A 13635-nucleotide genomic window follows, 5' to 3' on the forward strand; every position below is an offset into this window, starting at 1 on the left:
CATTGGTGACCCCGACGTGATCAGTAAAAGAGTTTACGTCCTCGCGTTAAACGAGTACCAAAAGCAACGCGCCCATCGGTAGTTATTCGGTGCGTGAGCGTTTCGCTACGTGAGTGCGACGAAGACAACACAGTCTTACATATTACGCGTGTACCTGACAAAGACCGCGAGTAATATCGATTTTCCACCGGCACATTGCCGAACACCTAATAGACGTTGTGTTGTGCTGGTGTAAATAAAGACTAATAACGCCTTTATTCTTCAACCTGTGTTGTGACAGTGATATTTCCCCAGTGAAAAATGCCACTCAACGACAACGGCGAACAGAAACCATCGACCGCGGGCCAGGTCACAAAAGTGTACGAGATCAAGGCCACAGAGTTCAGCGAAGAAAAACCCGCACTCTGGTTCGCGCAACTGGAATCTCTGTTCCGAAGCAAGGGAATTATCCAGGAGCTAGACAAATTCCACCACGCAGTCCCACTCATCAAAACGAGTGCAGCTGCCCAAGTAGAGGACATTATCATTGCGCCTCCAGTCCTTGCCTCGTACCAGACGCTCAAAAACAAATTGATTGAGCGTTTCACTAAATCAAAACAGGCCAATCTGCTCCAGCTATTGGACGGAGAGCGACTCGGAGATCGGAAACCATCTCAGCATCTTTGTCACCTCAGGAGCTTGGTTCCCGACATCGACCAGCCTAGCAGCTCACTCCTCGCGTCGAGATGGCAACACCGGACGAGGCAGATCCCGCAGCAATGCACGCAGCCGCTCGTTCAGCAAACCAAGGCTGAACAAAACAATAGGTATATGCGTTTACCATGAAAAATTCGGTAGTAAAGCGCGCAAATGCCTACGTGGTTGCAAGTTTCAGGGAAACGCAAAAGAGAGTCACTAGCGGCGGAAGTGGACTCTCTCGGATTCTCTCGCCACCTCTTCCTCACTGATAAAACCACTGGTATCCAATTCCTCGTGGATACGGGATCGGATGTCTCCGTTTTCCCCCGCAGGCGGCCTAAACCATCGCAGAAACCATCAGGATACCAGCTCTTCGCAGCGAACGGATCAGTCATCAACACGTATGGCCACGTGATCCTCTCACCCGATCTCGGACTCAGACGAGACCTCGCCTGGCGTTTTGTCGAGGCAGATGTCTCTCGCCCAATCATCGGAGCCGATTTCTTGCACCATTTCGGGTTGCTCGTCGATCTAAAGCATCAACGCCTTATCGACGACACGACAAAGCTCACATCAGGTGGCAGAACCGCGAAATGCACCGCCACCTCAGTGAAATCGCTCCAAATACCCGACGATTCACAGTGGATGAGACTCCTCAAAGAATTTCCATCCATCATCACGCCAGACGGGAAATTAAANGCGAATGAAGACCATGTGGAGACTACCGCGCACTAAATAACCGGACAATACCAGATAAGTACCCTGTACGATATCTTGACGATTTTGCNACGCGACGCCTCGCACCGAACAAGCTGAAGGTCGCCCAGTCAGAATTCTCCTCAATGATTAAGCTGGGAACCGCGCGAGCATCCGAGAGCCCGTGGTCCTCACCGCTCCACCTCGCCGAGAAGAAGAACGGCGAATGAAGACCATGTGGAGACTACCGCGCACTAAATAACCGGACAATACCAGATAAGTACCCTGTACGATATCTTGACGATTTTGCCGCGAATCTGCATGGTACAACAATTTTCTCCACAGTTGACCTAGTTAAAGCCTTCAACCAGATTCCAGTGGCGCCTGAAGACATTAAGAAAACGGCAATCATAACGCCTTTCGGTCTATTTGAATTTCCATTCATGACCTTTGGCCTCAGGAACGCGGCACAGACGTTTCAACGGTTAATCGACGAAGCTACACGCGATCTAACATTCGCGTTCCCCTACATTGACGATATTCTCATCGCATCAAACGATGAAGAACAACACCAGGAGCACCTCAGACTACTTTTCGGTAGACTCGAAAATTTCGGTTTGATCGTAAACGTCGCCAAGTCTAACCTGGGCAAGCCAGAAGTTGTATTTCTCAGCCACACAATCAATTCTCAAGGAATCAAGCCACCCCAAGACCGCGTCACCGCGATACTTGAATTTCCAAGGCCCAGTACTATCAAAAAGCTCCGTCGCTTCCTCGGTACAATTAATTTCTACAGAAAATTCATCCGAGGAACAGCAAGAATCCTGTTACCACTCAACAATGAACAAAAAGGACCCAAGAAAAAAGGAAGCCATCCGGTAAACTGGACACTTGCTCTCGAGGGAGCCTTCACGCAGTGCAAGCAAGCCCTGGCAGCCGCCACTCTGTTATCTCACACAAATAGTGATGCAGAGTGGGCTGTATTCACAGACGCATCAGACCACGCGATCGGAGCCGTTCTCCAGTGGAAATACCAAGGTTCCTGGCAACCCTTGGCTTTCTTCGGTAAAAAACTCTCGCTAGCTACTCAGAAGTACTCAGCCTACGACAAGGAGCTCCATGCAGTATACGAGGCCGTGAAACACTTCAGACACATCTTTGAAGATCGTCACGTCGTCATCTACACGGATCACAAGCCTCTCAATGGGCTAAACACTGTCTCGCATGCCAGAAAAACAAAATTTCTCGGCATTCCGCGACTCCAATCAGCGAACTACAGCTACCATAGAGGAGATTCGAACACATCCACATCGATTTGATCTCTCTGCCTCTATCCAAGGGACACAAGTGGTGTCTCACGATAGTGGACAGATTTGCACGTTATCCAGAAGCCATACCTCTAGCGGAATCCAGCCAAAGCACAGTAGTACACGCTTTACTCTACGACTGGATCTCGCGTTTCGGAATACCTCTGAGAATCACATCCGACCAAGGCGGACAATTCTACTCAGAAACATTCAAGGAACTCACGCGACTGCTAGGATCAAAAAGACTCATGACAACGTCATACCACCCTCAAGCGAACGGCCTAGTCGAAAGATTTCACAGATAGCTGAAGGCAGCACTGCGTTGCCACGGCGACAGCTGGTATGACGCGCTACCCGCGGTGCTTCTCGGACTGAGAACCGCGTGGAAGGACGATATACAGACAACGCCAGCAGAATTAACGTATGGAGAACCGATCCGCGTTCCCGGAGAATTCCTGGCACCGTCCAACGAGAGGATAACACCACCTGATCTAGTGAAGAGACTCCGAATACATTTCCAGAACGTCGCGCCGGTACCGGTGTCGCGACATGGAACGCGAGCCACCTTCGTCTTCAAGGATCCCGCAACATGCACCCACATATTCGTACGTACGGACATCCTTCGAATGGCTTATGGATCACCATATACGGGTCCATACCGCGTCGTCAGCAGACATGACGAATATTTTGTCATCTGGTACAGGTCAGGTGGACTAGGACAGTACAAAGACACTCCAATCTCCATCGACCGATTAAAACCCGCGTATGTCTTGCCGGAGGACTTAGATCAGTTCCCAGAGCAACAACTACCAGCGGACCAGCATCGCGGCGAACCGCAGGATGGAGCAACACCGTCCACCAGCGCTCAAATCACAGCCATTCCCCACAGCAACAGAAAAAATACCAGATCGGTGCAATTTTCGAAACGAACAAAAATCCATTTCTATTCTACTTAAATTTTTCTCTGTTACAGACGCAATTACTGCCAGTTATAGGGAAATACGACTTTCTTTCTCAACAAAGGGAGTCATGTAGCGACTGCTACACTTACACACACGCAGACACGCGCTGAGGAGCAATCACCGATAGAGGAGCCCTATCTCGCTCTAATCTTCCGAATATCTCGCTCTCTCAAATATCACGCGTTTACCTGCTACCCAAATTATTAATCCGCACTGACCAGTGAGTCAGTCAGTCACAGTTCGTCTCCGAGTTCTACTCGGGACTCACTTATACGTATTCATCTATCTATTGTATATTATAATTAACGCGATAGTAAATATATTACGATTCAGTATTTTGAATACTTTGTTAGTAATTGTGCAACCCTTTCCTAACTCATCACGATTACTACAGGCGCACGCGCATCGCAGCCGCAGCCAGCGGCAAAACTAAGTTCAAATTTGAAATTGATGCGAAATACAAATAAGGCGAGAGTGCACAAAAATAAAAACAAGCCCAAATCAGCAAACTATTAGGTGTACAAATAAGTTTTAGGACACTTCGATTCGAAAGTAATTCACAGTTACCGCTTACATATGATATGGTGGGGTTTGTTATGTAGTATCGAAACATAAGGGAGTCATAAACATAACCTTAAATTCTGTGAATAAAACATGCAGACCGCTAAGCTATTTATTAGACACTGCATTCGCTATGCATTCCATCAAGGAAAAACTATTAGGAAAGCATGTCAATCAATTTGTTCTGTTCTTGGGGACAACATTGTATCTAAAAGTACACGTGAGTATTGGTATACGCGATTTAAAGAGAGGTGATTTCGACGTTAGTGACCGTGAACGTACCGGGGCCCCTGTAAGGGTGGATGACCAGGAACTGCAAGCGTTACTGGATGAAAACTCTTGTCCGACGGAAAAACAACTTGCATAACAGCTTGTAGTAACTCAACAGACCGTTTCCTATCGCTTAAACGCAATGGGAAAGATTTGAAAAGGAACAAAATGGGTGCCACACTTTTTGACTCAAGAAAATAAAGATAGCCGACTTGACATATGTCTGAATCTTTACAATAAGCAACATAGAAAGTCTTTTTTGTGGAAAATTGTGACCGGCGATGAAAAGTGGATTTATTTTGATAATCCAAAACGCAAATATCATTGGATTAACCTCAGCCAGCCGACGACATCGACACCGAAGCGCAATATTCACTGTAAGAAGATCATGCTGTGTATATGTTGGGATATGAAAGGCGTACTGCATTATGAACTTTTGAAGTCTGGCGAGACAGTTACTGCCGATCGCTATCGCCAACAATTAATAAGATTGAACCAAGAGATTGCACAAAAACGTCCATTTACTGGCAAAGGGAAACGTCCAGTAAAATTGCTCCATGACAACTCCAGGCCTCATGTGGGTCAACCAGTCAAAGATACGTTAATGGTTTTTGGATGGGAAGTTGTGCCACACCCGGCGTATTCACCAGACTTAGCTCCAACTGATTTTCACTTGTTTCGGAAGATGCAAAACGAATTGACTGATGTGTGATTCAAAACATTTGAAGAAGTGCAAAAATGGGTCGATAATTTCCTTGCCTCGCAAGATGAAACTTCCTTTGCGGAAGGCATCCATGAATTACCTAACAGATGGCTGAAGGTCATTCAAACTGATAAAGATTATTTTGGTGAATAAATGCAGTTTACTTTTTTTCGAAAATGAATTTTTAATTTTTTGCGAAGTGTCCTAAAACTTATTTGTACACCTAATCATAAATAAATTACCATAGGTGACGACTTGTGGGAGCTGTGGAGGCAACTACCGTTCCTCTTTGGATTTGATGAATTCCATAAAGGATAGGACGTCGTCCTCGAGTTAGTAGAGGAGACCGTGTTAATACGAACAGACACAATTAAGTGTTATAGGTTTGGTGAGTTGAGATGAATTAAAAAGGAAAGTTACGATGAAAAATACATGCGATCAAAGTGCTTGTGAGGATATTAGCTACCAAATATAATCACAAATTAACTAAGCCCTGAAAATGATCAAATTAAACAAAAATACTAGTTTAAAAAATTCAGAATAAAATCTGAAGTTTGGTTGCTCCAAAGGGGTGATCAGTTGAAGCGTGCTTGTGTTCAGTGCGTGGAAATTGATCAGCTCTTTCGGGGATAGAGGGGATATTGTGTTCATATCTCGTCTGTGCCTGACTGTCCTGAAGCTGACTATACTTGTGTTCGGTTGGTAGGTGAAAGGGCACAATATACAAATGGTAATACTAATATTCATAGATTCTATTTATCACAACAGCCAAAAGCATGATGACAGAGAATCAATGGAGACTACTGGTGGAGTGGCATCAGCAGAAGCTCCTCGCCAATAAGCCTCCCATCATGCCCAGAATTTATGAGGAGCAACCACCAATTACTGCCGAGGTGAGTGAGATGAGCAAAGGTGAGGAGAACGACGGTGAGAACGGGGAAGACGGTGAGAACGGAGAGGAGGGTGAGGAAAGTGAAGGTGGGTCGGCCGAACAAGGTGCGGGACAAGCGGCAGTAATTGAGGCTCTCAAAGCAGGTAAAAGTAAACCCCAGATTACAAAAATCGAGTCCGTGGAACCTAAAGTTAACCCTTCAGTACTCGCGTCTCTCTCCCGACCCTCGTCACCCGCGCGGTTAGCGCTGCGCCGCCCGTGCTTTAGCTATCCCGGTATTGCCAAGTCCTCGCGCGGTCGTACGCGTCGATTCAAATCAGTAATGAAATAATAGAGTGTAACAAGGCAATGTTCGACTTCTTTTTGAACTCGCAATTGTTTCGATAATTAATGAATTCATAAAGAAATGTCAAAAGACATTTCTTGTTGGACATTTTCTAAGCTCAAACAGGTTCTCCGACATTTTTTCCTCTTATCACACATTGTCGAAATAATTCCAAAATCGATAAAAAATCTCTGAAACTGGCTTGTCACGGATCATCACTTTCCTACCAAAATAATGACTTTCAAGGCTTTTATTAGTGAAAAGGAAAAACACATGCATAATTACTCGAGACAAACGTTTATTATGATTATGTTTGCATAATCATTGAACATTTCATTTTTATATCTTCTCATTATACTTTTTAATCACTACTATCTTTAGATAAACTTCAATGATCAAAAGTAACAGGTATAAACATTTTTTAGAATAATATATCTTTCATTATCACTTTATGACTTAGGCTACTCATTGATCCGAAGTCCTCATACGATTGTCTGAATCAGAATATTATTCCTCCAGGAAGTTAATACGAGCGAAGCACTCAGTGCAAACTCTAGAAGTGTGTTCTCCGCAGATCAAGCTCTGACAAATACCGCACTCCACAGTTGTCTTACGATACTTCTTCTTTGGACAGTACTTGCACAACTTTAGGAGTGTCTCACTCATAACATTTCCCACCGATAATCGGATGCCAGTAAATTTTCTGATCATAATACGTAAATCTGGAGACAAGGTTGGAACTTTTATACGCTTCATCATCCATGGTTTTGTCAAATCCTTAGCAATCCCTGTCAAATATTCTTTACAAGATATAGTCTGTCCTGTATTTTCTTCATAAATAATCCATGAATTTATCCCAACTATATCCAAGAGTCCAAAGAATACTGTCAGGGGCCATCGACAAGAGCACCTAGCTACACTGTAGTTCCCTCTCATCTGGTCTACAGAGTCTACTCCTCCTTTTGTGGAATTATAGTAAGTAATTACCTCAGGCTTATTTCTCGCACCTGTCCCTGAATCGATGGCACCAGAGGTATGCATTGATGATATGGCGATTGCACATTTGTTCTTCTTAGGAACGTAAGAAACCAATACTTTACCATCATTATATCCAATCAAAGACGAATTCATACTGCGTTTCTTGTGATTGACGAATTGGGGAGGGAGCTCTGTCTTGTTCTTCTTCAAAGTAGCAACAACTGTCGTACGATGTTTGTGCTGTAATTCGTCAATGAGAGGTACTGAGCTGAACCAGTTATCCATCGTGATGTTGCGCCCAGTACCTAAAACGGAGGCTGAAACACGTTTCACCACATTTATTGGTTTGTTATCAGCTTGAAATAGTCCTGGGGGCTGTTTTCCTGTGTAAATTTCCAAGACAGATGTGTAAAAAGTATCTGAATCCACTAAAGCAAAGACCTTCAACCTATATCTGTTTGGTTTCATTGGCAGATATTGTCTGAAACTGCACCTCCCCTTGAAGGCCAGCATCATCTCATCCAAAGTGACACACTCACCAACCCTGTACATTTTCAAAAATTTCGCAGTGATGTCCTCCCAAAGATCTCTAATTGCTGCTAATTTATCCGTTTGCTTCCTAGCCTCACGTGTTTCAGAATCATCGAATCGGAGAGCACGTAATAAAAGACGAAAACGATTCTCACTCATGACAGTTCTGAAATATCCAGGTGCTGTGCCATCCGTTGCCCATAAATCTCTCGTGTTGTTCTTGTCATTCGTAGACCACCACACAAATATAGTAACCCAAAAAGAGCCCTTATTTCATCAACAGTAGTTGAACTACAATCACGTTCACGTTGACATTTTTCTCGTAAAACATTCAATTTTTCATTCGTGTGTTTCACAATTCCCTCGATAGTATCTTCACCAAAAAAAGCTCCCAAGTAGCCAGTGGGTTTTTTGCAGCTTTGGCTGGCCTTCTGACCCCAGGAGTTTCTGTGAGAATGTTTTTCTGTCGAGTTTTGTCTTTGGAGGGCATCTCCGTGAACCATTTCGTCCTCTTATCTTTCCCCAAATAATACTGAGGGATTCCAGATGAATTACTTGTTGATTCCGCATCCTCAGACTCCATTGAATCGTCATTATCATCACACTGAGGTGAGGGTTCTTCATCTGAATAATCACTATCACTCCCATCGCCCAAGTCCTCTGCAAACTCACCGTGATCCTCTTCCTGCAATACTCGACGTGCTCTGCCTGCCATTTGTCACTAAAGAAACAATAAAAATCATCTAACACCGTCTATATGCTACCTCACATGTGATGGAGAACTGTCACCGATCCCAAGTAAATATATGATGTTATAACCTCAAAATTACCGTCAGAAAAATTGAAAAAAAACATGGAAAATGTCATCAGGATCGAGTTGTATGTAGAAAAAAAAATATTACGCATGTGTAAATAAAAAAATACCCCAATTATTCAAACGAAAAGCGAGAAGAACACTCAGAACTTTACTACGGGATTTTATCCCCAAATTAACTGTTTTTATACGCATAATATTCCATAATTTACTCACCAGTTTAACAACACTACATGCAAAAATTTCAGTTCTTTAATTTTTCTTAAAAATGTATGGGAATGTAGTAAAATCCTTGCCCAATATCAAAGGATCGAGTGGACTCGTTCAAACACGTTTGAGCACTTGAGTATCACTTGGCAACAGCGCCGTGGAGAATTTTAGTCCCCTCGTTACTCGCACTGGGCGGCACAGCGCCGCTTTCCTAATTCGTGCGCTCTATTTTTCTCTAATTTATCATTTTCAGTGCATTTTTCGGGGCAATCGACGATTACAGTGTCTTCCAAAGGGTTGAAACAATGCATTCAAATTTTTTCAATTTTTTTTTTTCATCAATTCTCTGTCTCATAAGCAAAAATCGAAAATAGGCGGCGCCACGCTTATACCGCGAGTTCTCAAGGGTTAAAATAAGGTCCACGTTACAAAACCACCCGACAAATCCAATAAAATACCACGCGAACAAACCAAGAACTGAAATGCCAGTGGAAGGCAGACTTGAATCGGTGTGCTCGAAACTTGATGCTGTGAACAGCACACTCGTGAAGGTTTTGGATATGCAGACCAACAGTAGTGGCTGGATACTAGACAGCATCAAGGAAATGAAAAAAGAGATGAGCGAGATGAGGAACGGTTGGGATGACAGGCTCTCCCGTATTGATTATGGGACGAAGAGACCCCTGAGGGACCCTGAAACTGAGGACCCTGGTAAAAAGGTGAGAAATGGGTCAGATTTACCAAATGATGGCCATGATTTAGATAAGGATGAAAAATTAGAAGCGAGAATTGAAAATCTTATCAAAAGACAATGGGAAAATCTGAGGCGAGAAGAAAAGAGTCAAAGTGGTGGGAGCACTGAAAATAGCACTGCTAAAGAAGTTGCTGAAGCCATAAAACTGGAGATCCTTAACAAAGGACCCTCAGTTAAAAGAGACATATTGATCAATTACATAGACAAAAACTATCATTCTAAAGTAGTTTTACTAGAAGATCCAGTAGCTATTCTAAATAAACTCAGAGATAAAAAGATACGAAACTAATGTATCTTCATTTACGGTGAGAAAAGAAATCTCTAACATGCAGTATGTAATTGGCAAAATGACAGCAGTCGAGCTTTGTGAGAAATTTGAAGAGGTGATTCGAACATATGAAAACTCCGCAGATGCAACTCCTCTATCCGATGAGGAAAAGAGGGACGCATTTAATAATGCCATCATGGGATCTGTACCTATGGTACATTCCCTACAATCCTCAGCCAAGCTCAAAGGTAAGCAGCCCTCCCACTTGTGAACAATTGAAACTTGTGGTTATGCAGAAAGAAGCGTCGAGGAAGCAGTCTGGCGAGGGGAGTAGTGAGGTGAGAGCCGCTAACCTCACCGGATTCAAAGAACGGTGTTTTGAATGCGGTGAATACGGGTACCTCGGCTGAAACTGCCCGGGTAAGGGTAAGGGCAAACTATGATACAGTTGTAAAGACTACGGGCACATAATTAAGGATTGCCCAAACTCAGATGAGACAAACAACAAGCCAAAAGTTAACATACGACACACCAGTTCCCGGCGAAATAGTTTTCGTGGATTTGGGCGTGGTGGTGGGTCATTGAAGAGAAGGTCAGAGGGTTTAGGTACGAATGACCCAAAAAGCACTAAAAGGGGGAAATACTATAACCTGAAGGGCAAAGGAGACAACAAGTACTCGAAGCCCAAGACCAGTATAAAGTATAATAAGGAGAGCTCAAGTAAAACCTCAGGAGGAGACAACAAAGAGAAGGGTGAGTTAGATTCGAATGAGACAGGAGAGTGCATGGAAGTGGACGATGAACTTTGTGAAGGTCAGGAATTGCACGTGGGTGTTTGTTTCGACAAAGACAAATTTATTACTGTATTCCGAGCAGATTCTGGTGCTACGAAGCACTTAACTAATTCGAAACTAATTTTCAAGTCCCTCGACGAACAAGGTAAGGGTGTGATCAAATGCGCGAATAAAAATATACAAGCGGATTTGAGAATGGAGGGAGTAGGTCAGGTAGAAATCGAATTGTTCAGCGGTGAGAAATTTAAAGTAGATGAGGTAATATTTGCTGAGGCCCTTCAGGCTAACTTACTGTCTCTGAGACGATTCACAGAGATGGGTCTTGCGATATATCTAGATGACCAGAAAATAGATATCTTCAATCCAGAATTAAATGAGTCATTTATCTCAAGCGTGTATAGAAAACCGTATTGGATAGTAGATTTGGAAGTAAACAAGTACAGTCCATTCAATAGAAAACTACAGAAAAGTGCAACTAGACGAGTTATAGCCAATATGGTAGGTGGTGACATAGAGGTNTCCCACTTGTGAACAATTGAAACTTGTGGTTATGCAGAAAGAAGCGTCGAGGAAGCAGTCTGGCGAGGGGAGTAGTGAGGTGAGAGCCGCTAACCTCACCGGATTCAAAGAACGGTGTTTTGAATGCGGTGAATACGGGTACCTCGGCTGAAACTGCCCGGGTAAGGGTAAGGGCAAACTATGATACAGTTGTAAAGACTACGGGCACATAATTAAGGATTGCCCAAACTCAGATGAGACAAACAACAAGCCAAAAGTTAACATACGACACACCAGTTCCCGGCGAAATAGTTTTCGTGGATTTGGGCGTGGTGGTGGGTCATTGAAGAGAAGGTCAGAGGGTTTAGGTACGAATGACCCAAAAAGCACTAAAAGGGGGAAATACTATAACCTGAAGGGCAAAGGAGACAACAAGTACTCGAAGCCCAAGACCAGTATAAAGTATAATAAGGAGAGCTCAAGTAAAACCTCAGGAGGAGACAACAAAGAGAAGGGTGAGTTAGATTCGAATGAGACAGGAGAGTGCATGGAAGTGGACGATGAACTTTGTGAAGGTCAGGAATTGCACGTGGGTGTTTGTTTCGACAAAGACAAATTTATTACTGTATTCCGAGCAGATTCTGGTGCTACGAAGCACTTAACTAATTCGAAACTAATTTTCAAGTCCCTCGACGAACAAGGTAAGGGTGTGATCAAATGCGCGAATAAAAATATACAAGCGGATTTGAGAATGGAGGGAGTAGGTCAGGTAGAAATCGAATTGTTCAGCGGTGAGAAATTTAAAGTAGATGAGGTAATATTTGCTGAGGCCCTTCAGGCTAACTTACTGTCTCTGAGACGATTCACAGAGATGGGTCTTGCGATATATCTAGATGACCAGAAAATAGATATCTTCAATCCAGAATTAAATGAGTCATTTATCTCAAGCGTGTATAGAAAACCGTATTGGATAGTAGATTTGGAAGTAAACAAGTACAGTCCATTCAATAGAAAACTACAGAAAAGTGCAACTAGACGAGTTATAGCCAATATGGTAGGTGGTGACATAGAGGTAAGAAGACACATCACGCGAAGTGTCACAGCCAAACAGAATAGTAAAGAAACCCCTAAACCGATTCAAAATCAATTGGAACAATCCAATTTTTATTATTCAATTTGGGATAGAAAGATTGATAAGGTAGACAAGGCACAAATAGATGAGAGCGGTGAGATTTTTGATCTGTTTGGAGTTGAGAAACATAAAATTCAGGGTAATAGTCAAGCCATGCTATGGCATGCTAGGTTCGGTCATGCATCGATAACATATCTCAAAGCTTTACAATCAAAATTCCCGGACAATAAAGAACTAAAAAGCGTGAATTTCGATGAGTCATTAATGGAGTGTGAAGTGTGTTTAGCTTCTAAATTTAAGAGACTGTCATTTCCTAAGGTGAGAAGGCGAGCAACAGAGCCCTTGCAGATAATACACTCTGATGTAATGGGACCAATGTCTCCGAGATCATATCCAAAGGGATACAGGTACATATCTGTGTTCATTGACGAAAAATCGAGATTTGCTATGGCATACCCGATGAAGGCTAAAAGTGAAAGGGGTCACTGCTTTGAAATGTTTGTTAGAAATGGCAGAAATCTGTTGGGTTACGACGCGAAGGTGTACTACCTTAGGTCAGATCAAGGTACGGAATTTACTGGGGGACACACAGTTGAGGTATTGAAAAAGTTAGGCGCGGAACTACAACGAGCAAGTTCTGATACTCCAGAACACAATGGAGTCGCTGAACGATACAACCAGACAATCCAGAAAAAGGTGCGTGCCTACATGTTCGACGCGAAATTGCCGGAGAATATATGGGATCTGGCTCTGTCTGCCGTTGTGTATACGTTCAATCGAATTCCTCATAAATCTAATGAGATGAGAACTCCACTGGAAGAGTTTGCGCCGGGACATAGCTTTGGTGTGAATCAGATTAAGATATTTGAAAGCCTAGCGTACATGAAAGTAGAGAGAAAGGTAGGACCGAAATTCAGGGCAGAATGTGCGAGAGGTATTCTGGTTGAATACACTCCAACAGAATACATACTACCAAAACCAGAAGAAGAAAAGTTCTACGAAAGTAGACACGTAAGATTTAACGAGAAACAGGTCTATGGTGATAGGGACAAGAAAGGTGAGATTAAGAACGTCCTAAAAGTTCAAGAAGTGACAAACAAAGACAAATGGTTTGTAGAATTTGAAAAAGTGAACGATTTGAATGGAACGTCCTAATCGGAGAGAGAGACGAAGAGAAAGAGGGGCAGACCAAGGAAGGAAACCCCAAGTCTTAAGGTATGCAAACCTACAGGTGAGTCAGTGCAGGATTCAAGCTTTGAAGA

The 13635-nt window shown here is 43.3% G+C and overlaps 1 protein-coding gene across 1 annotated transcript; it reads right to left on the bottom strand.

The window, feature by feature from the left end:
- Nucleotides 1-6901: 6901 nt before the first annotated feature.
- Nucleotides 6902-8618, bottom strand: LOC107044191 (piggyBac transposable element-derived protein 4-like). Its single transcript, XM_015265988.1, has 2 exons — nucleotides 8340-8618; nucleotides 6902-8170 (listed from the first exon to the last, which is right to left on the bottom strand). The coding sequence occupies exons 1-2, from the start codon at nucleotides 8616-8618 to the stop codon at nucleotides 6902-6904; spliced, it is 1548 nt and encodes a 515-aa protein (XP_015121474.1).
- Between the last annotated feature and the right edge of the window lie 5017 nt (nucleotides 8619-13635).

Source organism: Diachasma alloeum, unplaced genomic scaffold, assembly GCF_001412515.2.
Source record: "Diachasma alloeum isolate Michigan unplaced genomic scaffold, Dall2.0 Dall_scaffold_00684, whole genome shotgun sequence".
Taxonomy (NCBI): Eukaryota; Metazoa; Arthropoda; class Insecta; order Hymenoptera; family Braconidae; genus Diachasma; species Diachasma alloeum.

Excerpts from the sequence above, each read along its gene's own strand:
- LOC107044191 (XM_015265988.1), bottom strand. The coding sequence starts at position 8,618 with ATGGCAGGCAGAGCACGTCGAGTATTGCAGGAAGAGGATCACGGTGAG. Across the intron at positions 8,171-8,339 it reads TTCTCACAGAAACTCCTGGG|GGCTCTTTTTGGGTTACTAT; the intron begins GTCAGAAGGCCA and ends TGATGAAATAAG.